This window comes from Cuculus canorus, chromosome 8, assembly GCF_017976375.1.
Source record: "Cuculus canorus isolate bCucCan1 chromosome 8, bCucCan1.pri, whole genome shotgun sequence".
Lineage (NCBI taxonomy): Eukaryota > Metazoa > Chordata > Aves > Cuculiformes > Cuculidae > Cuculus > Cuculus canorus.
In genome coordinates, this window is record NC_071408.1 from 13,495,682 (window position 1) to 13,522,923 (window position 27,242).

Consider the following 27,242-nt stretch of genomic DNA (forward strand, 5'->3'; position numbering starts at 1 on the left):
TGTAATATGTAATCTCTGGAGTAGTGGAGGATGGGATAAAAAGAAAAGCTTAAATATCGGAGATGAAGACTGGATGTTATTAAATAAATTTTACTGCCTGTAAGAAGAAATTCTGCTTAGTTTATTCCTATATTCTCATCTTGAACAGTTGTAAAACCTTATCAAGCATGGCTTAAAGGAGACTATATCGTGTCTTGGAGTTCTTTACTTCGTAGTTTTGGCCAAAACCAGATTGGATGTCATGGGATGAAGAAGGTTCTGTAGTTAGTCTGTATGTGCAATAGAAAGGTTTCTATTCTGGAGCATCCTAAACTGACGCTACAGACGCTTTCAAATTAATTGTTGCTACCATCATTTTAAATGAATCAATCAATAAAGGACTTATTGTTGCACTGTATATATTGGCTACTTGGTATCCCCAAAAAGATGCTGATCTGCAGCTTTAACTAGCAATAAAATGCATGTTGAAATTTGCTTAGCTCTTTTGTATAAATAACACTTTTTTGTGCTTTTTCTCACAGTTTCTATGGAGATTTTGGACCTTTAAATTTGGCAATGTTATACCGATACTGCTGTAAGCTAAACAAGAAATTAAAGGTAAGCTTTGTTTAAAAACAATGTTTCTATACTTCTTTGTTTTGAAATTCAACTAAAATGTATTAACTAGTTTGGAAGTGTTTTTTAGGTGCTCATTATCTAGACAGTTACTACTAAGCTTTAAGGTTATTCTTTGTTTTGAATTCTTCTCTGTCTGAAGAATGGAAAAAAATAGTATGCTCTCGCTGTTGCTTGCCAGGTGAGGCACTGAAGGATGTGTTCACCTTTTCTTATAACCTTACAGTTTCAAGACAATATTAACAACAGCTCTGGATGTTTCATGGGTCTGCAGCTAATGAAGTGGGTATGCTTATATGGATAACTGAAAAAACAGATATTAAAAAAAACCAGGCAAATAAAACCCACACACCCATGACCAAGAACAAAGCATGGACCCTGGAATCACACTATTTAAACTAAATCTCACTCAGTGGTAAAGTTAAAACCTCTAAATCCCATTCAATTTAATAAAATGTTTCTTCTAATAAGTGTTGCGGGAGTGTGATTTTACACCTGTAAAAGTGATTCTTCTGTCTTGTAGAGGTGTTACTCCCTATCAGTTACTTTGTAGAAGCTGCCTTATTTTCTTGCTTCTGTATAATGATTGAGTGAAGGCAAATTTTAGTTGCTTTTCACTGAAACTAGAAAACTTTGGTATCTTCTTTGGATACTGCATAAACTTTTTCTTTTGACTGCAAAGTGCTGACCATTTTTTCATAAAGTTGTCTAGAATCTGTAAATGCAGCAGTGAATTCTGAAGATCACCATGACTGAATTTTGTTCTAACATCACTGTCTTGTCATAAAGCCACAAGCGTGATGTGGGTTGATCGTGGTGAGAAACTAAACATCTGGTAGCTGCTCATGCACTCCCACCCAACATCAGAAGAGCAAAACCAAAAAGTTGTGTGTTGAGATAGAGACAGTTTAAATTGGGGAATAAGAAGTGGAGAGAGACACAGAGGGGAACAAAATTAGTGATGCAAAGGCAATCACTCACCACCTCTCTCCAGCAGACCAATGCCTGTCCAGTCTCTGAGCAACTGCTAGTTTAGAAAGACTGCTTCTCAGCTCAGTGGCTGAGCAGAACGTTCCCTGGTGGGGGATATCCCCTCTGGTCATTTCTGGTTTGCTGTCCTGATCGTGTGCCTTCACAGTGTTGTGAAGGCCCCAGCCAATTTGCTATGGGGGCAGAGCAAGAAACAGGCAGCCTTGCTGCTGTACAAGCTGCTGTACAAGCACTGCTTGGCAGTAGCTAAGATGTTGGTGTTATCAGCAGTTTTGGTCACAAACCCAAAACACAGCACCATCCAGGCTGTTATGGAGAAAATTAACTCCGTCCCAGCCAGACACAGTGTGCTGAGCATGTAGCTAAAGGTTTAACTGGTCCCAAAATGCCTGTGAAAGTGATTTGCAACACGTATAGAAAATTTATCAACTGCAAGAAATGAAACGTATTTTAATTCTAAAGTACTAGTATCACTTGTGTGTAAGTAACAAAGAGACTCTTCACTAAACGTTACAGATTTAAAATCTTTACAATATAAAATATTAGACCTGTTACTGACAGAAGGGGGAAATGGGACAACAGATGTGGTAACACTGGCTACTGTTAAGAGGATTCCTGTATCAAAAGTGACATTATGTTTTGAGACTAATTTTTGCTGCAGAAATTAAACCATTATGTGGTTTGATTCATGCTGTCTGCTACTTCAGGAGTGTGCTGACTGAAAGTCGGGTAGTCTTAAGAGGAGGTTCTGCAAATTGAGGGGTTTGTTAGAGTGACTATAAACTTTTTGCAAAAGAAGTGCTTGTATTGAAACTCTACATAGCTTCTTAATACAGAAGGTTACTTACAAATAAAAAACCTAAACTCTAGCACTAATTTCAAGTTTTGAGTGCTTATGTTCATATTGGGAGAACATTGTATTTGCCATTTCTGTGTTAACGCTAAATAGAGCTTATAAATACATTATTTTATTACTGTTTTCTGGTGCCACTGTCCCATTCAAACACATGACCATGCTGCTCACTCACTAGACATCTGGGTTTTTTTACCTCAGTCCTGCACTTTGTGACCTTTTATTTGAGTTATTTAAAGGCACTGGAGAATGATTGCTCTATGAAGCAGTTACTCCAGAGAAGAATGAAGAACAAACCTACTATTCTAACTTTCACTGTGCCTGTGAGAACTGAAGAGATTAGTTCTGTGGGTTTTTTTTTCTCCAGATTCAGGATGAAACTGTGATAAGTTTGGGACCCGAGTAGTCTGGCATATCACTGTTAAAGTGTACCTTCATACTTTTATAGTTGAACTAGAACACCTTCAAACTGGACACTGGGTACCAAGAGTTCCGTTGAGAAAATAACGCAACTAATAAAGCACAATCAAGTTCCAAGGTACTTTTTTAATGATGCAGTGTTAAGCAGGAATGTCTCTACAATCTTCATGCTTGTTACAAGACCCTTGTTGAGTGCATTGAATGAGGCAAGCTGTTCGTCATGAACAGCTTGTAATCATGATGATATAAAGATTGTATTTTTTTCCATTATAAAATGCACTAGGGAGCCAAATTGAAACTGTATTACTAACTGACATCTCCGTGGCTGATTTTGCAAACACTTATGTAATTTTAATGTAACATTTATATTTTTTGAAAAAAAAGTAAATCCAGTGATAGGTGAAGAGGGCAGATGGTTGGGAACAGGACAGAAAGCTCATACAGATCAGCTGCATCTCTGCTAGGAGGACATGCTCTTTGTTGCTGCTACCCTACCAGAGGCCAATTCCAAATGGGTTAATTTAAACTACTAGTGCATAATAGAGAAGGGTAACCTTGATAGCACAGCCACTTGAAAGTAATACCTGAAATCCAACAGCTAAAGCTTGGAATAGTACCCAAGCGCTGTAGGAACTTGCATGTGAGTGGATTCCAGTCTGGCTGGTGGGCACTGCCCCTGAGGTAGGACAGTAACTGTTGATGGAAGCTTTGCTGTTCTAATAGCTAAAACATGCATGAGACTCTCTCCTAATTTAGATACTATCTGCAGTGGATAAGTAGGCTCATAAGACCACATCCCACAGCTGAAGCAGGCATCCAATGTGTGCTGTAGGCCTAGCTGCAAAACACTGCTGCTCAACTTCACTAGCTAAAATTATGGATTCACAGTGTCTACCCTCCTACCCTTTACCTTCTCACGTGTGTTCTTCATGAGTGTCCCAGAGAGGATTCCTGAGGCATGATATAGTGTGTGTAGGACAAGTTCATGACCTGTGATTTACCTTCTGGCAAAGTATTGATGCAAGGAGTAACTGCAGCAGCAAAAAACAAAAATATTTTTCACCTGGGATGTTTAGGCAGTCGTGATCAGTTTTTCAGAGATGGGACGTGCAGATTGGACTAATGACATGGGGAAAGAGTCCTGTTGGCTAGCATGCTGCTTGCATACCCTTGCATTTAGGGTAACCGTGCCCTGTGACCAACAGCAGAAGTTGACTGATCAAAGGAAGTAAAAGACAGTGGAGGTTATAATTACCTGGAAATTGTGCCTTTGCTGTTGCCATACAGTAAGCCTTTTGGGACCTTGAGACAGCCCCGGTGCTTAAGCCAAAATGACTCCTGCGTGACTTGTTACATACCTGGTTGGGTATGTACTTTAAGTGCAAAAAGAGCCTAAGAGAAGTATGGGACAAAAAAAATCATTCACAAAATATGATAGTTTTTGTGCGGATACGGTGTCTCAAAAGGAATTTAAGACTTTTATGAAGTTTAAAGCTTCTATGAATAGGAACAGGAGAAATGAGAATATAATGTCCCCTTAAACAAACAAATCCCATAAACTTCCTCTCCATGTGTTTCAGCTATATCTATTTCTGTTTGGAGAGAGGAATTAGACATGGAGGCAGTTACCCACTTTCCCCTCTTAGACGACAGGTTGGGAAGGAAAGGGGTACTAGTTTGAAATGTGCGAATGGCACAGATGAATTTTAAGGTAAACTATTGTGACTTTAGGCTGACTGATTTTAAAAACATTAAATAGTTCTGTTCTGAAGAATTTGTTCAGGTGTCCATTTGCTGAGAAAGTTGGAGGTAAAGTCCTGGTTATGCTTTACAGGAAAACCTTCTGACCTTGTTATGTATGTAATGTTTTGATTGCTGGTTGCTATGGAGATGATCTTGACTTGCCAAGTCAACAGCAACGCTTGGCCGTGCTATCTTCCTTCTTGTTCTTTGAATTCTGTCTAGGGAAATAATTCTTGGCTAAGCAACTGATTTGTTTATGAAGAATATTTTTTCTTCTGTTTAAATAAGTCTGATTTCATAAAAAGGGGTGTAAAAAATCTGCTGTGTTTTATGCGTGAATGGTCTTATGCAATCTCAATACATTCAGAAGCAGAGGTAATCAGAGAGGGAGTGTTGCTGAGATAAATGATGCAAGCATGGAAGATCAAAGGCAGGAGAGGGAATGTTCTGGCAGGCTTATAAGCTCTGGGGTTAACGTTTCTTGTATGATAACTGTATTGCAGCTGAATCACAGAGGGATTTGTTTTGCTTCTGTTTGATATAAATAAGCTGCTGGCCATACACATGGAACTGGAGTACTTGGAAGCATCTCCTTAGCTTAGCTTTTGAGGCAGGTTGTGTGTACGTCTTTTAATACATGATTTTCTGTGAAGAGGTCGCTAGCCTTGTGTTCACTGCCGTTCATATGTACATGTTACGTGTGTGTGTATACATATAAATAGTGTTTGTATTAAGCTTATTAAATACATAGTAATTTCTTACTTGAACAATATAAGTCTATTAAACCATGTTAATTAAATAAAATACTGTCAATAATCTAGTGTTTCTAAAGAGTTATCAATCTAGTAATTACACATGATGACACCTTGTAAGCCTGTCACCAACTTCTGTGCAAATAAATCTCTCTTGAGGTCTCCAAGAAACAAGAACCGATCTATGACTGAAAAAAGACTAATCTTACAGTGAAAATACTGTGTTCTGGAACCCTCTCCTATACCAAATGAATTAGTTTTATTGCCTAAAATAAAACCTGCCATGCTTTTCATGTGACCTCTGCTTTAAGCTTCAAAAGGTTGTCTTTGCGTATATTTCTGTGAGCTATATCTTGACAGATACTGTCCTCTTATATTGTTACATGTTGTCTTCTAATGATGTGTGAAACTGCTGGAATTTTCTTACTGGTAAGAAAAATATCTCTAGCACTCTATAGCAGTGCATTAGTTTTATTTTAGAAACTATTTTATCTCTAGCTCTAGGTATTCTGTAGTCAGGCTGTATTGAAAAATCCCGTGTTAAAATATTTTTGGCTCTTCTGATATGCAGTATCTAAGGGATTTAAAGCTCTAATCCTTTCAGGTGGAGCTCTGGAGCTATGAAAACAGCCACCTTAAAGAACTGTCTGTAACGCTTGTTATCCTTTAACCTTGCCAAAGGAATAGCCTTATGTTATTAAACATGGTCAGGATGTCAATATATTTTAATAAATCATATAGCTTAGTATTGATAACGAAAGTTTACTGAATTTAGAGTTTGTGTGTTAATGTTAACAGAGACAGTTCACCAAACACGGTCAAACTTGATTTTCTGTACCTCGTGTGCAAATAAGAACAGTGGTTTGTTTTATAGGTTTCTGGAAAGCAAAATCCTGATGTGTTTTCCTCTCATTGCTATGCTGTAAGCTCTTAATGTTGGTTTTCAATTTTCTGTTAAAGCTTTAGTCAGGATTCGAAAAACATTTAAATAGTTCATATAGCGATACAGTTCATAAGGATTAAACCCTTAAATTTTGAAAATGAAGCAATGAAAATGATATATTGCTTTCATTTAGAAGTTCTGGGGACTTTTAAGGTGAGCTGTTGCTTTTTGGCTACTTGACATACAAAAGCATCACAAAATTGGAATACCTGTATTGATGAAAAAAATCTGTTCAGCAAAATAAAGCAAGAAATACGGTCTCATTACATAGAACTTATATTTGGCTAGCTAGCAGAATGTGATTTCGGCAGTTTAAAATGGCATTTCAGGTGAACTGTTGTGAAGAACTTTACTTTTTAAATAAGTAGTAGTCAACAAGTTATAACTGAAGTTCTGTCATTGTTACATAACTACTGTAATCTTATCCCACCTACGCATCATGAGTGGAATTGCAGTTCAAGAACCCTAAAATGAAAAAATTTAGGAGGGGGAAGAAAGGGGGGATCTTGGAATAGTGGGATTAATTTTGTCAAATTTTAATAACTTAATGCTTCTCTAATTAAATAGCTGCTCGTGCGTTGGTTGTTTGCATATACACCAAGGGAGGTGTTGCGACTGGTCTCAAAATACAACTTCTTCCAATAAACAGCAAACAGCTGTCTCAGGAATTACAGCCTATTTAGATGTACTTTGTTGCATTAACTCACATTCCCTCCACCTATGGAAGTTGTGGGTACCAGACTGGAAGGTACAGTTAGAATTGTTATTAAAGGTGTGATTTTGGCAGAGCGTGGAGTAAGAAGCTTGCTGTGATTAACATCCATTAGTTTTCACCCAAGTTTGTCAGCTAGTTGGTTTTTGACAAAATTGGAGTCTAAAGATAAAGCTGTCGTAAAATTTGCAACAAGATTTAAGATGAGAGTCAACATTTACAGATTTCTGGAAGTGAAACGCAGTTGACACTGTCACAATTCTGCAGCAGTTACTTTATCTCCCGCCTCCAAGTGTCATCCATGCCAAGGGCAGGAAAAGAAAGTAAATAAAAATTGTTGAAGCGGAGTTTAAAACCTGAAGCTGGGTAACAGCAGCTCTAGTATAATGGCCATTTATAAAATGTGCAACTTTTAAGAACAGAGGCACACTTCAAATATTTAGAAGGAAAATCCAGAATGTCTTTTGATGACTTCCTCAAAACCGTACTACTGTAGAAATCTGTCTGGAAAAACATGCCTGGTAGTGTCGCAGAGTATAGTGGGAGTGTAGCAATTCGCGGTGCTATAAAAATTCAATGCAATAAACTGTCCAACCTGCTATTTTTAAGTCACAATTTTATATCTGGCTTTAAATAGTTTTGCTGCACTTTGTCATTATTGTTATTTTCTGGTGCTTGTTGGTCTTCTTTTCAATGAGAGTTTTGTCCACAGGATTCTGACAGAGGCTACTTTTCTTCTTAAAGAAGAATTGCAAGTGTTGCTAGTTTTGTCTCTGCCTGGCCTTTTTTTCAGGCTTTTCACTTGTGCAATTATTTTTAAGTAAGTTCTTACTGTTGAAGCTTTCTAAAGATGTCTGTCACCCTAGTTTTAGGCAGTATAGATGGAAGAGTGATATTTACCTTTTAAAATGCCTGTAAGATTTATTGGTTCAGTTTTTCTTCTCGTCTTCTCCACAGAATTATGTGCTAAAGAAATTTAACATATATGAGAGTGTTTTAGTCAAAAACATCCATGTCTTTAATCAGTGTTCATAAGCTGTTGTTCAGATATTCAAGCTTGGGGGGGAAATGCAGAATTTTATATTAAACATTTTATTTCCGTTATATTTTATAGGATATTTTTTGCATAGCAAACTTAAGACATCTGCCCTGATGATGTGACTGTTTCACTGCATTCTTATCTATAATGTAAGAGGACTGTTCATGGTATTAGTAGTTTTTTCTCCTTTAATTCTAGGAATCTCTTGGGTGGACTACAGGGAGGAAGTGAGATCGTGCAGGGAAAAAATCAGGAGGGCCAAGGCCCAACTAGAAATCAAATCGGCTAAGTCTGTGAAAGACAACAAAAAGTCTTTCTACAAATACATTAACAGGAAAAGGAGGACGAGGGAGAATATCCAGTCCCTATTGGATGCAGAAGGAACAACAGTGACAGGGGATAAGAACAAGGCTGAGATACTTAATGCTTTCTTCGCCTCAGTCTTTAATAGTAAAGAAAGTTGTTCCTTCTGTTTACAAACCCAAGAGTTAGAGGAGCAGAATGAGGCTCCCGTGATCCAAGAGGAGGCAGTTAGAGACTTGCTTGCCCAGCTAGACTCCCACAAGTCTATGGGGCCGGATGGGATCCACCCAAGAGTATTGAAGGAGCTGGCAGATGTCCTTTCCAAACCCCTATCCATCATCTTCCAGCGGTCCTGGCTGACTGGGGAAGTTCCACTAGACTGGAAGCTGGTTAATGTTGTGCCCATCTACAAGAAGGGTTACAGAGAGGATCCGGGGAACTACAGGCCTGTCAGTCTGACCTCAGTGCCAGGGAAAGTCATGGAACGGGTAATCTTGAGTGCTATCATGAAGCACATGCAAGAGAACCGGGTGATCAGGCCCAGTCAACATGGGTTTACAAAGGGCAGATCTTGCCAAACTAACCTGATCACCTTCTATGACAAAATCACTCGACTACTGGATGGGGGAAAGGCTGTGGCTGTAGTCTTCTTGGACTTCAGTAAAGCCTTTGACACAGTTTCTCACAGCATTCTGCTTCAGAAACTGTCAGCCTCTGGCCTGGACAGGCGCACACTCTCCTGGGTTGAAAACTGGTTGGATGGCCGGGCCTAGAGAGTGGTAGTAAATGGAGTTAACTCCAACTGGAGGCCAGTGACAAGTGGAGTTCCTCAGGGCTCAGTACTGGGTCCAGCTCTGTTTGATGTCTTTATCAATGACCTGGATGAAGGCATTGAGTGCACCCTCAGCAAGTTTGCAGATAACACTACGCTGGGAGGAAGTGTCGACCTGCTGGAGGGTAGGGAGGCTCTGCAAAGGGATCTGAACAGGCTGGACTGCTGGGCTGAGACCAATGGCATGAGATTTAACAAGGCCAAATGCCGGGTCCTGCACTTGGGGCAGAACAACCCTATGCAGTGCTACAGACTGGGGGAAGAGTGGCTGGAGAGCTGCATGGAAGAGAAGGACCTGGGGGTGCTGGTTGACAGCCGACTGAACATGAGCCAGCAGTGTGCCCAGGTGGCCAAGAAGGCCAACGGCATCTTGGCTTGTATCAGAAATGGGGTCACCAGCAGGTCCAGGGAGGTTATTCTCCCTCTGCACTGGTGAGACCGCACCTCGAATACTGTGTTCAGTTCTGGACCCCTCACCACAAGAAGGATGTTGAGGCTCTGGAGCGTGTCCAGAGAAGAGCAACGAAACTGGTGAAGGGGCTGGAGAACAAGTCTTATGAGGAGCGGCTGAGAGAGCTGGGGTTGTTTAGCCTGGAGAAGAGGAGGCTGAGGGGAGACCTTATTGCTCTCTACAACTACCTAAAAGGAGGTTGTGGAGAGGAGGGAGCTGGCCTCTTCTCCCAAGTGACAGGGGACAGGACAAGAGGGAATAGCCTGAAGCTCCGCCAGGGGAGGTTCAGGTTGGATATCAGAAAAAAATTCTTCACAGAAAGAGTCATTGGGCACTGGAACAGGCTGCCCAGGGAGGTGGTCGAGTCGCCTTCCCTGGAGGTGTTTAAGGAAAGGCTTAGGGACATGGGAGTGTTAGGAATGGTTGGACTCGATGATCCAGTGGGTCCTTTCCAACCTGGTGATTCTGTGATTCTGTGAACTCTTTCTGACTTATTTTTCAGTTCTGGAGAAGCGACTTTTAGAAGTATTTTTAAAGTGTATTCTTCTCTCAGTAAATATACTGTCTGGTTTGTTTTTTCAACAGTATTTCAGCCTATCAAGAAAGAAGATCGTGTACTATACCAGTTTTGACCAGCAGAAACGGGCAAATGCAGCGTTTCTAGTAGGTGCATATGCAGTAAGTATTATTTATCACATGGATACTTCTAACCTTCCTTAAAAGACATCTCCTATGTGTGAAATAGCATCTCAAGGGATGACCCTTTAGGGGGGGGTAGGCAGATTGCAATTCTTCTCTAAGCTACATGTGAAAATTCTGCTCTATGAGTTTTAGGGAAGCCCTAAAGTGAAGTCTTTGGCACTTCACTCCATTTACTTTACTACACAGGGGGGTGGCTTTTGTAGATTACGTATTTTTCCCGTAGGATACTATTTTCTTGAATGTCAAAAATGTAAACCACAACCTTACCTCCTCTTGACTGTCTTAGGATCAGTTGCTGCTCAGTTCATACTGGGATGGAGAAAGCTTTCTCTCACAGCTTTTCTTAAAGTTACTAGACCAGAGCTGTAGTGATTATTGGATGAATTTCTTTTCTCAGTTACTGTTAATAGCCTACCCAGAATAATGGAAAAATTGAGGTATTTCAGCCTTCTAATATTGGAGATAATATGCGATACACAGGGCTGGCTTAGTTACACAAGCTTCATTTATTATGCCGTCTAAGTTTTGATGGTCCCAATCTGACACTTGCACAGCCACTTGTGTGTCTTCATAGCGATGTAGCTCAAACTGCAGTTTCACCTTTCTGCTCTGCTGTGCAGAATTGGAGCACACATGTAGAAAACTCTGAAAACTCAGCGTATTTTACATTGATAAAGTATTGGAACTAAGTGGCTGCTGGTCCTGAGCTGATGTCCCCATGGTCAGCTGAGTTCTGGAAATCTCTGTTAAGTCAGGCGTTATGCTGTGTGAAAGTTGATGTATTTCTGTCAGGCTTGAAGTCAAGCTGAAAGCAAAACTCAATAAATGCAGATGATAATATTGAAAGACATTGGTTTGCAGATTATTGTACTTAAACAAAACATTTTACTACAAGTATGGGAATAGTGTGTAAATGCTTTTGAGAAAGAAGATCTGTTTTAAATTTAAGATGGAAACAAAATTTGGGAATAAGTTCAAATTTTAAAAATCTGTGTTAGATTTTTAACCCTGGGAAGTAGACCCAATGGAACAACTCTACAAAAGAAGTAGCAAGAACAAATAAGTTAGAATGTTCTAAGTTTGTTATGATTTTTTTTCACTATAAAAGACTATGTTTAATAATGCTGGAATTAATTTGCAATTCGTTGTTTTGTATTCTGTTTAAGGAGCCTCCAAATTTGATAGCGTATCTTTATAAGCTTTACTGTCCCTTCACATCAAAATCTATGGAAATGTAGCATCTTAGCAATGTTTCCCACACTGCAGTTTGTATAGGAGCTTCAGTCATTCCATTCTGACTGCTTTTTCTTTCCTGTTTGCATCATTGTATCTCCAGCTCTGCATTTAGAAAGCTTCACTTAGTGTTTTAAAGCTGGTCTAATTAAGCCTATAGCTTGAGAACACTCATCTAGCACATCTATAGATTACAGCATCTAATTGCCTTCCCTTGATTGCCCTTGTCTGATCCTGCTTTCACCTTCCGATACACTTTAGAAGCCTTGGAGAGGGTGAAACCCTGGCATTTTGAAAGGGACAAGATTCTCTTTTTATTCCCCTTGTCCAGTCCTTGTTATGTGACTGTATCTCAGCTGTTCTCTGTGGATGAGGGGTTTAAAGGCCTAGTATTAGCTCGACCCAAGGAGAGAGTGCCGCTGTCCATGAAGAGAACTTCTTGTAGGAACAGAAAGAAAAGGAGGGCTGTAAGATGCAAGATGGATCTCCAAGCAGAGAACTGATCAGCTAAGTAAGACTGTGCCATATTTACAGTGTTTAAGACTTAAATGTGGGAACAGTCTGGTATATTTGGTAGTCCTTATTTGAAGGAGCTGCTCAGCAGCTAAAGCTAGGGATAAGGGCATGCACTGCGGGGGAAGCCAGCAGAAATCCCTCTAAAGAAAGTCAAGAGAGGGGAGCACGTGGTATGTGTGCCATGGCGTGACTGTGTTTACTAAGAATACTTCTTTACTAGTACAGTGTTACTCGTACAAGTAGTCCTTCTCATGTTGAAAACACTTTATAGTCGCTTTTCAATTCATCTCAATTTCGTACAACATTGGAGAACAGTTTGCACAAAGTAATCCAATATTCCTTAAATATGTCACCCCAGAATTATTTCTATAGATGTGTATTCCTAAACTTGAAAATGTGATGGCAGTTCATTCACCTTCTTCTATAATGGTGGTTACTAATGCAAATGAATTAATTAAATGAATATGTATTTATTCTAAGAAGCCATTTATGTTCTACTTAATACTCTACTTTTTGTTTTTTAACTGCGTATGTAATCTAGATATATTTATTTCATAGTCAGTAGAGAATATTTGCATTTTTGGAGTGTTTTACCTGTAAATGCTATCTTCAGTCAGATGCAGTAGTTGTACACTCTTCGGTTACATGACAGAGTGGTTCCTCACCTGAAGGAATCTAATCATATTCTTCAGTGAGAGAACTGTAACTGGCAGTTGGATCTGCTACAGTTTGAATATTCAAATTGTGACAGAAATGTAGGTACTCTTTCCTTTAAGGTCTTCTAGATTTTATGTCTTTTCTTTATTATAAAAACTTTTTGAGACCAGAAAATTGTAGAACTATGATCTCTACTAACGTGTGAAAGTTAATTGAGAAGGCTTGTTTTGTTTGTCCTGGTTGTTAAAATATTAAGTGTAACGTGAAACGTGGAAAACAGTGGATCAGGTTCTAGGAATGGGTTTCCAATGGTGATTATGCAATTTGGATTGTTCCGTTAAACAGCTTCTTAGATAAGTTGAACTGAAATACTCTATAGCTATTACAATATTTTAATAAGGAAGTGTTAAGTTTAAGCAAAAGTTAACTCTTAAAGCTTTATTGGCAACAGCTTGCCTTTTTGTAAATTGTTTCTCAGGAAGATGCATTGTCTAAAATTTCATTTTTACAATGGACTTTGAATACATCTGGGTTAATCGTGTCCAGTTGCTATAGTTGTCCTTGCTCTTAAGGATTCCACAAAGATTACTTCTGTCATAAAATTCAGATTAACAAGAAAAACGTATTTGAAGTATTAGAAGAACAGAAGACTCTCTGATCTTATGGAGGAGTTCAGGGTTCCTCCTAAATGGCCAAGACTAAAACAGAGACTGTTCAGTCATGTCAGAAACAGGATGCTGCAAAGTCTTAGAGGACGCCACAGAGAATATTTTGAAGCTAGTATCGTTTTACTTTTCATTCATCTGTCTGGAGACTTATTTCAATTCTTAGGGCTTTTCACAGTCTTCCACAATAGTTAATTTTTAAAAGAAATAGTCTTTAAAAATTCTTTTAAAATAGTATTGCAAGTACTTTCGTGCATACCAAAACTAAAGTAGCCTGGTTTAACTTAACTTGTCACTAGTAGTTTCCCTCTGAGGGGAGAGGTGCAAGAGGGAGTAGATGTAACTGAATTCTACTGAAATGATTACATGAACTCCCCACTTGTCATCAAAAAAAACATTCTTGGAGAAATTGTGAAGACAAGTGCGTTTCCTCCTGTCTAATGACATATGGATGAATTGTGGTCTGGGTTCCTCTTTCTATATGCTTATGGTATTTATGTTTCTTTTCTGGCTGGAAACCAAGGAACTCCTGCCCGGTTGCGTGCTGTGCTATCTAGTAAGGTTTGAACTCCCTGGGGGAGAAGAGCAGGAGGAAAACTAGTCTATCTGTAGCAGTAACTGCTTTAGTACTTCTAGAGAAGGAGAGAACATACATTTCTGACACTTGCTCCTCCTGGTAAGCATACAGCTTTAGTTCTACCTTTGCAGTGGATAAGTAGTAATTGTCTCTTGCAGTTCTTCAAAGACGACAACTTGAGTAGTGGACCAAAACCTGACTTTTCTGCAGTCTTGGTGAAATGTGATGCTTTCATACTGTGTCAAACTCTGAAAAGAGATCCACTGAGCTCGTTTTCCTTTTCGTCAGCAGACGGGCTGATCATTCTTCCTCGCAATGGTTTTGTGTATTTTATGTAGTAATGGCTTTTATTAGACTTCTGTAATGCCAATGAGGGGGGAAAGCCGTTGAGTTCTGAAGTTTGTAATTTTATTACTGCATCTGACTGGGTAATAGTGGACAGCGTGTCCAGTCATTTGCTTGCAGGAGTGTTTTTACCTAATTTAAAAATACAGATCAGCCCTGCCTGAAGCTTTAACGGTTTGTTCTCTTGCTGTCTAACGTGTCACACTACTGCTCAAATTCATAATCCCTCCCTTGGGAGGTCAGCAAGTACAAAGGCTTTTCAGTTACTGCAGCACATGCAACCTTTTTTGCTATTTCAAGCAACACCTTTCTTCAGATTGCTTTACATTGGCTTCGCAGAATTCTTGTGATCTTAGCAGCTCTAGAGTGGATGTGTTCCATACGCTTCTAATTTGAAAATGGCAGGTACGGGTGGGAAGAAAATGAACCATAAAATGGTTTGGGTTGGAAGGGGCCTTTAAGGATCATCTCGTTCAACCACCCTGCCAATAAGCAGGGATATCTTCAACCAGATCAGGTTGCTTGGACTCCCATACACGCTGGCCTTGAATGTTTCCAGAGATGGGGTATCTATCACGTCCCTGGGCAACCTGTTCCAATGCCTCAGGGACTAAAAAGGAAATATAAAGGACACTTCTTTCACAGATAGAAGAATCATTTACAAATGAATGAAAGCACAATGGCATTGCTATGGTGCAGGGTTTGAAAGCATGAAATTGATGCTGATTCTTAGCAGCACCAATTGGTGTAGACAGACTGTTGCAGCTTAAAAATAAAAAGAAATGGGGCCCTCCACTTCTTGAATTAAGTAAATACATATATCCATTAAGTCATATTTGTTGGAAAATCCTCCATTGAGGTGTGGTGGAGAAATGTTTCTTTTGTCAGATGCTGTGATGATATTTTGACTCCTCTGAAGCTGGACGGAGAGCTCCTAGCGTAAATACCTATTTTTCATCTTAGTACAATGATGGGTCTATCTTAAATTCTCTCATTTGCAGCAATATGTGATTTTTCTTCTTTTTTTTTTTTTAAGAGGGGGAAATTACATGAAACAATTCCCAATTTCTGACATCTTCTATTGGTTTCTGAATCTTTTACATTGTGTAGGTATGTCCTTTCTGACCTATAAGTGTCATAGGAGTTGGTCATAAAGGAGTATAGTATACATACTTAAGAATTTGATGGGTTGGGGGAAGCATACATGTGGTTAACAACACTTCAGGCTCAGGGCTTATTTTTTCCCCTCTTCTTCCACCCCCTTTAGGTAATATACTTGAAGAAAACGCCAGAAGAAGCTTACAGAACACTTCTGTCTGGATCTAATCCACCATATCTTCCATTTAGGTACGTGAACATGAGAAATGCACCTAACTTTTGTGGTTTGCAATTTGCTAAATATGCATTTTTCAGATTGCCTTCCTAGAGAAGGGTTTCATGTCTGATATAGATGATACATCAAAATGACTGATCTCCAGAAAGAATATTTTTTTTACTTCTGGTGAAATTAGTTGCCCTGTGTTGTAATAATAAAGCCATTTTCATTGATTTAAGTTAATTAACACTCCCAGTCTTGCAAACTGTCAGGCTTAGAAAATAGTTCTTAGCATGTTTGAGATTTAGCAATTAAAACTCTTCTTCATGATGTACTGTGTTTTACTATTTGAAAGTCATTCAAATCTTCTAAATTGCCTATTGCCTAACACACTAGACTTACATGAATCAGTTTGATACTGTTATATTTTCTGTTTTACAGAAGAAGTACTGATATTCCAGTTACTTGGTTGCTTTGCCTTTCTGTTTTCAAGGAATCATAGCTGATTTCTATCAATCTGTCTTTATTCTCTGTGTTAAGTTCACGTTGACAGTTGGGTCTGAGGAGTTTTAGACATCATACCTGTCTAATAAAGAGACTTTCAGATATATTTTTTTTTTTTGTGGTGTGGACTGTGAATACCGTTGTGCTTTATGAATAAAAATACCTCACAGTATTCTTATGCAGACACTGGCAAAAAAAAAAGGCAACTGAAAGAAGGTCAATACCCTCTTTTTTAAGGCGGTCAGTGTTTTGCAAGTTGTGTTCAGTGTCAGCTGAGGCATTTGTAGATGTAGACCTATCTTATCCATATCAAATTCCTCTGATTCCGCAGCCACTCAGCAAAGGAGGATTGGATTGTCTCTCTTCTCATAGCTTGTATATAAGCCGGATGCAGTATAAACACAGGGGTGGTAGATTTGTATGCAAAGACCAGTTTGAGTATGAAATCTTAAACCATCAAACGCATTTTCAATAAAGGTATCGAATCAGTGGTAGCTTTTATTGGCATAGAGTTTATACATTTACCTGGTCATTGGTAGCTTTTCAAAGCCCAAGAAGTTTATTTACTGAGCTATTGATATCTATAGAGTTTTTTCAGGTAATTATAAAAGATGCTTGGTACAACGTGTAAAAAAAATAATTTATTTTAAAAATGTCAATGTGTTTTAACATCTTCAAATTCTATATAAAATATAGGAGTGATGAGCTATGTTAAACAAAGAATAACATAGTTTTCTCCACCCCTTAGATTCTTTGGTTCCTGATCTTTTCCCGGGTTGAAATAATTACTTTAGTCCTTTCCTTTTACAGAAGGGTCTGCTGTTGGAAAATTGCTACAATAAGTTCTTTGAAGCAAGCTCCATTATTCTGAGCCTAGAAACTGTGTCAGTACATTCTTCTGTCCCCTTATCATTTCAGGGTAGCAACAAATGAAACAGTTCACTGCAGTAATTTCCTTCTTTCTGGGGATTACAATGTAGCATTTCAGTGGAGTCTAAAAAAATCTGATTCTCCTTTACATATCAAATTCTCAGTGGTTCAACTTCGGTAGGAGTATTTCTTTGATATAAAAGCATTTAATACTAAAGTGACTTAAATTTTTCAGAATCTGAAGCTTAGCTTATTCAAAACTTGTTTACAAAGCAGAACTTCTTAGTAGTGGAGGACGTATGTTACCAGAGAGTATCTGCACCTTGTTCCTTGATTGAAAACATTTACTGTTTGGAACTGTAGTAAATTGCTATGTCTTTTGGTTCTTTTTTCCCCCACCAAAGTAAAGATTAAGGTGTGTAGAAAAGAGAGTCTGACAACGTGAAGAACATTAGTTGTCAGATCCCAAAACTTGGGATGGAAAAACTTGAGAGGAGTAGTGTTTGCAGATCCTGTTCGCTCAAACGAAAGGCTACAGGCTTTTGTTTTGTAGTCAATTCCTTGTAATAATGATGATGGTAATAGAAGTAATAATAAGAAGAAAGTGCTCTTTCCGCTTGACTAGTAGCGAGTAGTGAAAGTGATTTCTTGTGAGGCTGCTAAGAACCATAGTAACAAATATAATGACACAAAACTATTTAATTTTAAGTGTTAAATAATAATCAGAGCAAATATTTGTGAGTTTGAATTCATAAGATTCTATTCCAAAATAGAATAGTTAGCTACTCTGTTATCAGTAAAGTAATGGTAAAAAAAAAATGAAAGAAACATCAAGATTTTCTGAAGATAGCTTCATTTTCTATACAAAGAGCACTTTGTGATTCCCAGGGGAAAGAATAGTAATGAAAACATTGCCACCTTCAGTGTCCAGCAAAGGGATTACTTCTTTTTTTTTTTTCAGTCAGGGTTGTCAAAATGATTACCTAAGTACAATCACTTCATTGTGTTTGTCAGCTTCAGGAGAAGAGGTCAATAAATGTATAGGCAGTCTTCTGAAATGTTAACTCTTCTGGCAGTCTTTGTCCCTGTGCTTCAAGCCCTGGGTTGCTGGGAGATAAACAGTTGGCTAAAGATAAGCTTTTTTTGGAGGTTCTGGGTGGTTTTTTTTTTTGTGGTGTTTTTTCTGTGGCGTAGTTGGGGTTTGGTATGTTTTTGGGATTTGTGGGTTTTTTTCATGCAAAGCTTTGCCTGTTTTAGAGGATGGGAGGGAGGCGATCTTCTTGAGCAGAGCCTTGCAGTTTCTAGAAGAAATACAGTATTACAAGCTTGTTCTAGAAGAATTAAACTTATCTTGATTTCTTGAGTGTTCTTTCTTTTATAGTGCTGGGCTGGATAGCGCTTAAGTTTCTTTTGGTGCTGCTTTGGACTGCGTCCGGTTTTGGCACTGGATTAGAGCCTAAGATCCTGTTACCTGTGGAGTAGTTTGTGCTGCTGGGAGAGAAAGCTGTGGAATCTAGCTGTACAGGAGGCAGGGCAAAGAGGAGCGAGGAAAGAAACTTAAGGATTCTGACAAGATGGGAGTCTGGGCAAGAAATGGGGAGTCTGATAGGGAGGGAATATTTAGGAGCCAAATTCATAGGAAGAGGCTGGAATAGATAAATAAGGAGCTTAAGAAGTACTGAGGCTGAGGAGAAGGACTAGTAGCTCTGGTGAGGGCCTGCATTAGAGCCCTCTGTATTAGCTGGGAATGGGGAAGAAGTAATTTATTCCTCATTCCCTGATTTTCCAAGGCCTTTAAGATGATTTTCAGTCCCATTCATTCTAAGATTTTTGAGACCGCTCTGGTGTAAACCATAGCATGATACAGAGGCTCAAGCAAATGGACCTGAGCTGGAAGCAGCAGCACTGCCTTAGGTAGTGTGTGTGCTGGGCACCAAGACATACTTGTGAAGAAACAAGTTGGTGCTGTGAGGAAGTTTGCACCCCTCAGAAATCTTCAGTATCTTGAAAAGGACTAAAATTACTCTTATGTACAATGAAAAACATAATCTAAATGTCTTAGCTCTTCCCTCCTGTTCTGAGGTCTAGGAAGGAAATAATTTGAGATATTAATCATTGGTGCTCAGTACTTACTGACTTGAATTTGTTCTTGGAGCCTGGAGCTTAGATATTATATAACTTCTGTAGCATAGGTCATCTCTGTTTGAATAGTTCAAGTGCAAGGATTTATCAGTCAGCAGTGATTAGTTAAGTGTTAGAGCTAGACTACTTAACAAGTTTGTTAATTTGGACACCATGTCTTCTATTTGGAAAATAACAATTCTCAATTGGTAAAGGTGCAGGACTGTCATATTCTTCATGGAATACCAAGGTACGTTTACATGTTGTGATCACTGGGAAACTGATCTACTTTCATCTAGCTCGGTGACCTCAAAAAGCCTTAATCGGCTTACATCTTCAGCTGGTATTTCATTTAAAGACAGCTTCAGCAAATATTGTTCAGGGGTGGAAGGAAATCAGTATTCCCTGTTACAAGATCCATGGCAATTCTCTTGTTTTGTTTTTATAATAGAAAAACTAAAGACAAAGCAGGAGAATAAGGCGCTACTGTTTTATTTTGTCTCACTTTGTTCTTATTTTTGGCTGATTTACTGTCACTTGGTGACGCTCTAGTCTCTTGAAGATTATACTGTACCTTCTCACTTCCATTTAAGAAAAGGTGCTAACACCGTTTTAAATAATCCTAAATACCAGTTTCCTATTGTGAAACTAAGTTTTAGATTTTTACCTCAAACTATTCTGCAGTGGCTTTACTGTAAAGAGAAAAAGCAAATATATTTCAGTATTATCACATTCAGTCTCTACATATGACATGCATTTCAGAGCTAGATTTTAGTTTGTAGCTTTTGGATTTTGTTTCTTTATTGGCAAGTGCAGGGGAAATAAACTATTCTGTTACTGACAGTGTTCAGAGGTTTGGTGAAAGGGAAAGCGTTATGCAGTATTGAGGTCAGCTACAATAACTGTGAAATTGGATGTGGGATTTGCAACTCTGCAATGCCAGCTCAGATTCACACTACATCTGTATCTCGTCCAAATATTCACTTTTTTTTTTTTATTTTGAGAGCAAATAGAGTAATATCTCCTAATATTGAGTTCACAAGCATTTGTCTTACCTGTACTTCAGATATCACCTACTGTATCAGTGGATCCAGCATGCAGAGTCCTCATGGATTATACTTCTACCAGATGAAAGTCTTTGTTCTTACACCTAAAATTTAATTCCTGTGGATAGCTTAGCTTAAAGTTCTGGAGCATAAAACAGTAAAATTTAGGAATGGGGTTTGCATCTGGAATTGATTCTAATCAATCATTTGTGCTTTTGGAAATCAGAAAATAATTTTTTTTACCCCTGGATTTATCCTGCAAAGGACTCTAAGTGCTAAATGACTACGTCTTTAAGGAAAAAAGGAACTTTTAAGATTTACTTGTTTTCTTTTTTTTACCAGAAGGTATTTGAGGGGTAGGGGAGATTATGACAAGCTTTGATATAATATGCTCACAGTTCATCAAAACTCATGCTTTTCCTTGAAGCGTTAGGTAGTAATATTAAGGCACTTCTTCCAGTGTTATTTCACTGCTGTGCTGTGCTGTCATTTATATCTGGTGTTTATGATTTCATTACACTAGTGCCTTCTGCCACAAAAGACAAATGGAGGTGTTTTTCAGTTGTTTACCCAATGTGTTGCATTTCTTTAAAAAAACATGAGAATACTGCTATTCTTTGAGTTTCTGGGATTTTGGGATTAGATTTAAACAGCTTTTTATTTGTTCATTCCAAAACTTCGCCTGTTTGGACTTTTCCTGGCTTTCAGTCTTTCTAGAATTTCACTGTATGGATGGGAAGTGTCAGCAGTGCTGGTTTCTCCACGGCTTTCATGGTTAGGCACACAGCAACAGAAATGAGATGTTTGAGGTACGGATGATACAGGTGCGGGATGTTAGCTGCCAGCACCCACGTGCACTCCATGGGTAATCGCTGTCTGTGGGAGCTCTAGCTAAGAATACCGTACCCCTGGAATAGTGATAGGCTTATCTTGTACATCTAGGTCAAGTTCAATGTACTCCTCCCCCTCTCCCTTCTCTCCCTCTCTCTCATAGTGCTCCTTATTAATGGATTATAGATTTTGTGCCTTTTTTTCCCTCCAGTATTGTTTTATGTGCTGCAGTATCAGATGCTAGTTGAAGATCTAGTTATGTACATATAAATAAAATCAAAATTATATTCCAGTTATAGCAAAACAACATGTAATACAGAATGCCTGCTACCATCCTATCTTCAATTCATATTTCTCTAAATACTTTGTTTTGTGGTTTGCACTGATTTAGGATCATTTCTGTCAGCCCCTTCAGACAGTAACAGCTTTGTTACAGCTTTTAAAGATTTTCTGTGTTCCCATTGGGGTTTTAATATTCCTTGCTTGTAAGACTTTTTGTTTATTAAAGTGTTTCTGTGCTGGAATGATCCGTTATCCAACCTTGCCCTGTCAAAAATGTTTTGTCTGTAAAGTTTGTTTTACAGCTTTGGTAAATTCAGCTTATCTAAAGTAATGGAAGTATTGTATGGCTTTTCGTTTTGAAATATTTCTTTGTTGGATTGAAGGTTTATTCACACTTAAAGTTCCCATTCTAAAACGTTTTTGCTAAGTTTTTTTTTAATAATATAATAACTTGAAAGCTTTTCTAGAGTAGCCTGGCTGTAATATGACACTACCAAAATCGTCCCTTTTAATTTTTTTTAAATACACTTTTTATGTTTATTGCTTGCTCAAAACTGCTATACTTACTCTGCTCTTAAAGAATAAGTGAGAATACTCTACTGATAAGATACTTGGGAGTGGAGGAGCCTATCAATACACAAAATTCTATACTACTTCCAGCAAGTAGACTATTAAGAAAGGAAAGTCTTCAGTGAAAGATTGAAAGTTTGACTCAGTTGTAGATTTAAGATGTATCTTGCTGAAACCTGAAATTTTGCTATTCTGATAAATTGCAGTTCTTAGCATTCTGGATAAGATAGCTTAGAGCAAAACTGTAAAAGATTTCTTTAATGAGTGACGAGGAAATAACCTGCCCAGGCAGGACTTTGTTACAATGCAAAGTAATCTGAAGCACTCTTTGAAAAGTACTTTTTCTTTTTTCCACAATGCATTTGTTGCTGTTATCTTTTGTTGGTGTTATTTGTTTTTGTTAGTGTCTCTTACTATTTGAGTGTGTTTTACTTTGTGGTATCCTGTGATCTTTTAAAGAGAAAACATTATTTTTATAGTAATAGAACTGAAGTTAAGTAATTTTAAATTTAATTATTTCTGGATAATTTTTAATCACATCCATAATTAGGTGTCAACATGGGAGCCTGTAAATGAAATTTAAACTACCAGTCTGTTTGTCTTTTCTTGTTACGCAATGTAACTCAGTTAAGACTTGAATAACGGTTAAAGTTTTGCTTTAGTTGGTACTATCCTTACACAACTGAGAGAGGATGCAAAGCTTGCTCTTCCAGGACAGCATAAATAATTTAGAAAAAGGGAATGTAGTTAGCTGATGTAAAATATGCACTTAAAATACCTCACAGTGTATAACTGCATTTAGACTGAGCTACATCTTTGGTAGGGCAGTGCTTTAGTATGCACAAGCTTCTAAAAAGGTTTCGTCTTTGAACTTTAATTCAGTGTTCTTAGAGGGTATTGAATACCTTGAATATACTTTGTGTTTCCCCGAGTTCTTAAAATAATTCTGTGTTTATTAAATTCATTTGTATTAAATCTACAGGGATGCTTCATTTGGGAACTGCACGTACAATCTTACAATCTTGGACTGTTTACAGGGAATAAATAAGGTAATAACACTTCTCCTTAGCAAACCAGATTTAATTAGATTTTTAAAATGTGAAGGAAAACACTGTTAAAATGCATTAGAAAATCTGTTTTGAAAGCAAAATGTATGTGGGTAGTATGCTGTCATGAAGCCTGAGTTACTGATGACTGTGTTTGAGTAGTGATGGTGGAAGAAGGCTATGCTTCTACCTATCTGGCCTGGCTTTTGGCAGCTTTCTGAACTTCATCTTCTGAATCAATGTGCAAAGGCAGCAGGGCTGGCCAGGGGCAGTTCTTAGCTCAACGGTGTAAGGCAGCGCACCATATCTGCTAACAGATCATTCGTAACCATTGACAGAAGGGAATAACACAGGCTGATAAAGTCAAGTGAGACGGACACCTAGGTATAGTGTGATTTTAATCTGAGAAGTTTTTACACGTACTTGGCCCCAACTTTCCCACAAAGCACTTAGTGTTTGGCACTAATCCTTTTAGAATTGTTTTAAGAGTGAAAGTTAATGTATCTTACTGGTGTTTTGATACATTAGATTCAACAGCCATGGTCACAGGGCTGTTGAACTCTGGTATTGCTTTTTAAAAAATGATATCTCGCATCTTAATTGGGAGCCTTGTGCTGTAGTATGGACTTCATACTGTAAGCAAAGATTAAGTTTTGTTCATAATTCCCCAGTGATCTTGATGAAGGGAACAGGCTATATGAACAGTTCTGTACAGATACTTTATAGACCATTTGTAATTCTTTAAAGGATGACAAAACACGTGTTTCTTAAGAATTGAAAAAAAGAGAGGCCAAACAATGTTTTTGGTTCTCTGGGGGTGAGAAAGGAGCTGTGAGTTAACAGCAAGATTCTAATTTGTGTGGCACTCTGTGAATCCTGAAGCTCTGTGAAGCAGTCCTTGCAGTCACTGTAATTTATCTGCAACAAATACATAAAAAGGACTTTGAGAATCAGTTTTTCCTTTGTTTCCATAAAATTTGTTACAGAACTTTTGTCCACTTCACTACTGAGCTAAAAACGCTTTGAGCAGAAACCGTATGCCTTAATCTAAAGTAAAATCTTAGTCTACCTTGGTAAAATTTGGTGTTTGCTTGCACATATATTGCATACATGTAAATCAGGGAAGGCTACAAATTCTGGAGTGCAGCTGGCCAACCAGGCTTAAGTGAATTAAGTTTTTCAAAATGAGCTGTTCAAACAAATGTCTAGTATCTTGGGTTTCATGACGGCTCCAGTCATTGAACCAATATTTTATAAAATGAATCTGTTTCTGTTTTGTCTTAAAAAAGGTGCTCTATATGTAGCAAAGAATGGCACACTGATGATTATTGGGTTTTAAATCATAGATCTGTGATGTGTTTTTTATCACAGCTTAATCCCAGAACGTTGTGCGATATTTATGTTTCTCAGAATGTAGTTGATTCAGTGTGTGTGTGTATATATATATATATATATGCTGCAGAACTTCCACATATTCCTTGGAAGAAATTTGGGCTATGAATTCCTTATACATAGAATTGTTTTTCATTTGGTATTATACACAAATCATTAGTACAAAATTGTCATACTTAATAATAGTAATCAAATACAAAATTCCTTCAGTCCTGTAAATACTGTCTAATGTAGCCTAGTGAACTTCGTTCTATCAGTGGAATGTGTATCAAAACCAAATCATGAAATACAGGTTATACACAGTACTGTATTCTGTAGGTAACACTTTGCCTAGGTATTATGGTAAGAAAATCGGAGTATCATATTAAGTATAGAAAATCAATAATGGTCTGTATGTCCAACTGTATGAAAATGTATTCAGCGTAGAAATCATTGAATGAGTATATCACAAAAAGGGAATTTCATTTTTGTCATCTGCCCTACGGAAAAATAACATACATAGTGGGGTGGGGAGAATCAATTTTATGATCTAAGTGATATGCAACAACCTTATGTCTGATTGTAATGTCTGTGAAGGGGAAATAATGAGCCCAACATGTTTTAGTGGCATTGTTGGAGTTTTTGTTGTCTGTGTTGTCAATCTGTGCAAAATGTAATGTTGACTTAATATTTAGGGTTCCGTAAGCCAAAAGCACTAACAGTTAATTACTCAGTTTTGATTCTCAAAAACAGTATTTTAAAATGAGATTATATATCGTATTTCAGAATAAACTGACACCTTGTTGCCTTTTAGGCCTTGCAGCATGGATTTTTTGACTTTAAGACATTTGATGTGGATGAATATGAACACTATGAGGTTTGTACATTTAATAATTAGCTGAATATGTTTGGCTTACCTAAAATAAGTAGAGCAGACAGTATCCCACAGCTTAAAACATGCTGGAACCATTTTAATTCAGATAAAACCCAGTGTTCATACGTTAGGTATGTACATCCAAACCTGCATGCTGTATGTGAAAAACAGGCAGGTTGAATATCCTTGCTGTTTCAGGGCATCACGTTATAGCTCTACTGTTTCCTTGTAGCTGTTCAGGTTACTGGGACCTCTTTCATGCTTTCCTAACCTTCCCTCAGGGTACAAACCAAGGTCTCTCAACAGACTCACAGAATCTGTGTTTTCTTTCAACACTTGTTGAGCTGCTTCTTGAGATGCTATTAGTCCCAAATATACGATAATTTTTTTTATAGCCACACAGATGAGCACATTTTGAGATTTTTTTTTTACTAAGGATGTGTTATGTGGGGATACTAGTGATGAAAATACATGCAAAATACTTCCCCAATGAAATCCCAGAAAGCTAACAGATGTCATTTATTGTTCTGCTAGCTTTTTTGCAACTTAAGGACAGGTGCTCTGGATGACACTAGATGCTTCTGGCGTTGTTCTGTAACATGCCTACCTTTATCTGCTGGCAGTGAACAGTTATTTCAAGCTTCATTGCTGGAGAGAACCTTTAAAATATGCCCATGCTGCACTGGTGAACTGGGCTGAACAGACGAAATGGCTGGCACAGAGTTGGATATACCTCTGGTCCAGAGTAGCTGCATGACCTTTGTCTACCATTTCTCACTCTCAAAGGAAGGGAAAGTGTTTTTACTGAAGTTAGTGATAGCCATGTAGTTGTATCAGACCTTGTCTTTGGAATTCCCTGAAGTTCATGTTAAGAAGAAGGATGTGTAAACTAGAGGTAGGAAAAAAATATATAAACTATGGGTGTACTAAACATTTGAATGTATATTAAGGTGTCTTTTTAGAGTTGTATTACTTATTGTAGCCAGTATTCTTCCCCCCAGCTCTTCTATTGCAATTTTCAGAAAACTTGGAAATAATGAGAATAAACTTGTGCAGTCTGAAAATGTCCATTTTAAAATGTATTATCTTAACCTGAATATTTCTAATATCAGACAGTTTTAGGGATAATTGCTTTTCCTAAATCTCTGTAACGTTTAATAAAAAACTATTTTGTTTTACAAGCAAGGTGATAGAGCTGACTCATTACATACCTGAAATACATACAGCGCTGAGAAACACTTCATAAACGCTCAAGAAAGAGGCTGAAGTCAGGAAAGGAACAAACAGCGGGAAAAAACTTACTTTGCAACACAAATCTGTAGAGACGTTGGATGCAATAGGCACACTATAACAGATAGCTATTCACAAAACTGAAAATCCTTTGTAGAAGGATTTCTGTATACTGTAATGTTCCATAGTGACTAGATTGAGAAACTGGTATGGCCTTTGCTTAACCAAAAGTAAATGAACAGTAAACAACATTTAAAGTATGAAATTGCTGCCTTTTTGCTTACATCATGTACAAAAGGAAAACATTTGTTCTAAAAACAAGTCATTATTGGGAATGTTTAGGAATCTGTATGTACAGTAGGCATTAATCTGCCTGAAAAAATTTGTTAAATTCATTGACTAAAGCTGTCCCATTATCTTTAATGGGATAATGTTTAATGTTATTTTTGTTTGTGAAAACTATATATGTGTGAATGATGTTTAAAGCATGCTGCCCACTGTCTGAGTTCAAGCAGCAAGAATCATGGGATCATCTTCAAATTTTTGTCCGTATTTTGGTATATGTTCTATTATTTCATGCATTGTGGTCAGCTTTATGTGTGGATACCTCCTGTGCTATATTTCTGAAAGTTTAAATGTTCCAGGTTTTTGCTATGTTACTTCTGTCTAGAAAAGTTGCATAAGACTTAAAGGGAACAGGCTAAAGGAGATTCTATTTCACATTTCTTTTCTTTCATCTTGCTATGTTATCAAGGCAGCTAATTCCCCTTCTGTTGGACTAGATATAAAATACTTAAGTTCTCTGTTTTTCTAACAGTGCTGTTGATTGTATGT

The 27,242-nt window shown here is 37.8% G+C and overlaps 1 protein-coding gene across 3 annotated transcripts in view; it reads left to right on the forward strand.

Annotated features, from left to right (window-relative positions):
• Positions 1–27,242, forward strand: part of CDC14A (cell division cycle 14A) — a 62,019-nt gene that overhangs the window by 10,409 nt on the left and 24,368 nt on the right. For 2 of the 3 annotated variants that reach the window (XM_054072941.1, XM_054072939.1), the window contains exons 3-7: positions 522–597; positions 10,239–10,331; positions 15,616–15,695; positions 22,870–22,936; positions 25,119–25,181. In XM_054072941.1, the coding sequence (XP_053928916.1) occupies positions 522–597; positions 10,239–10,331; positions 15,616–15,695; positions 22,870–22,936; positions 25,119–25,181 (379 nt within the window). The remainder of the gene's footprint in view (positions 1–521; positions 598–10,238; positions 10,332–15,615; positions 15,696–22,869; positions 22,937–25,118; positions 25,182–27,242) is intronic. The other variant, XM_054072940.1, reaches the window with a different exon arrangement.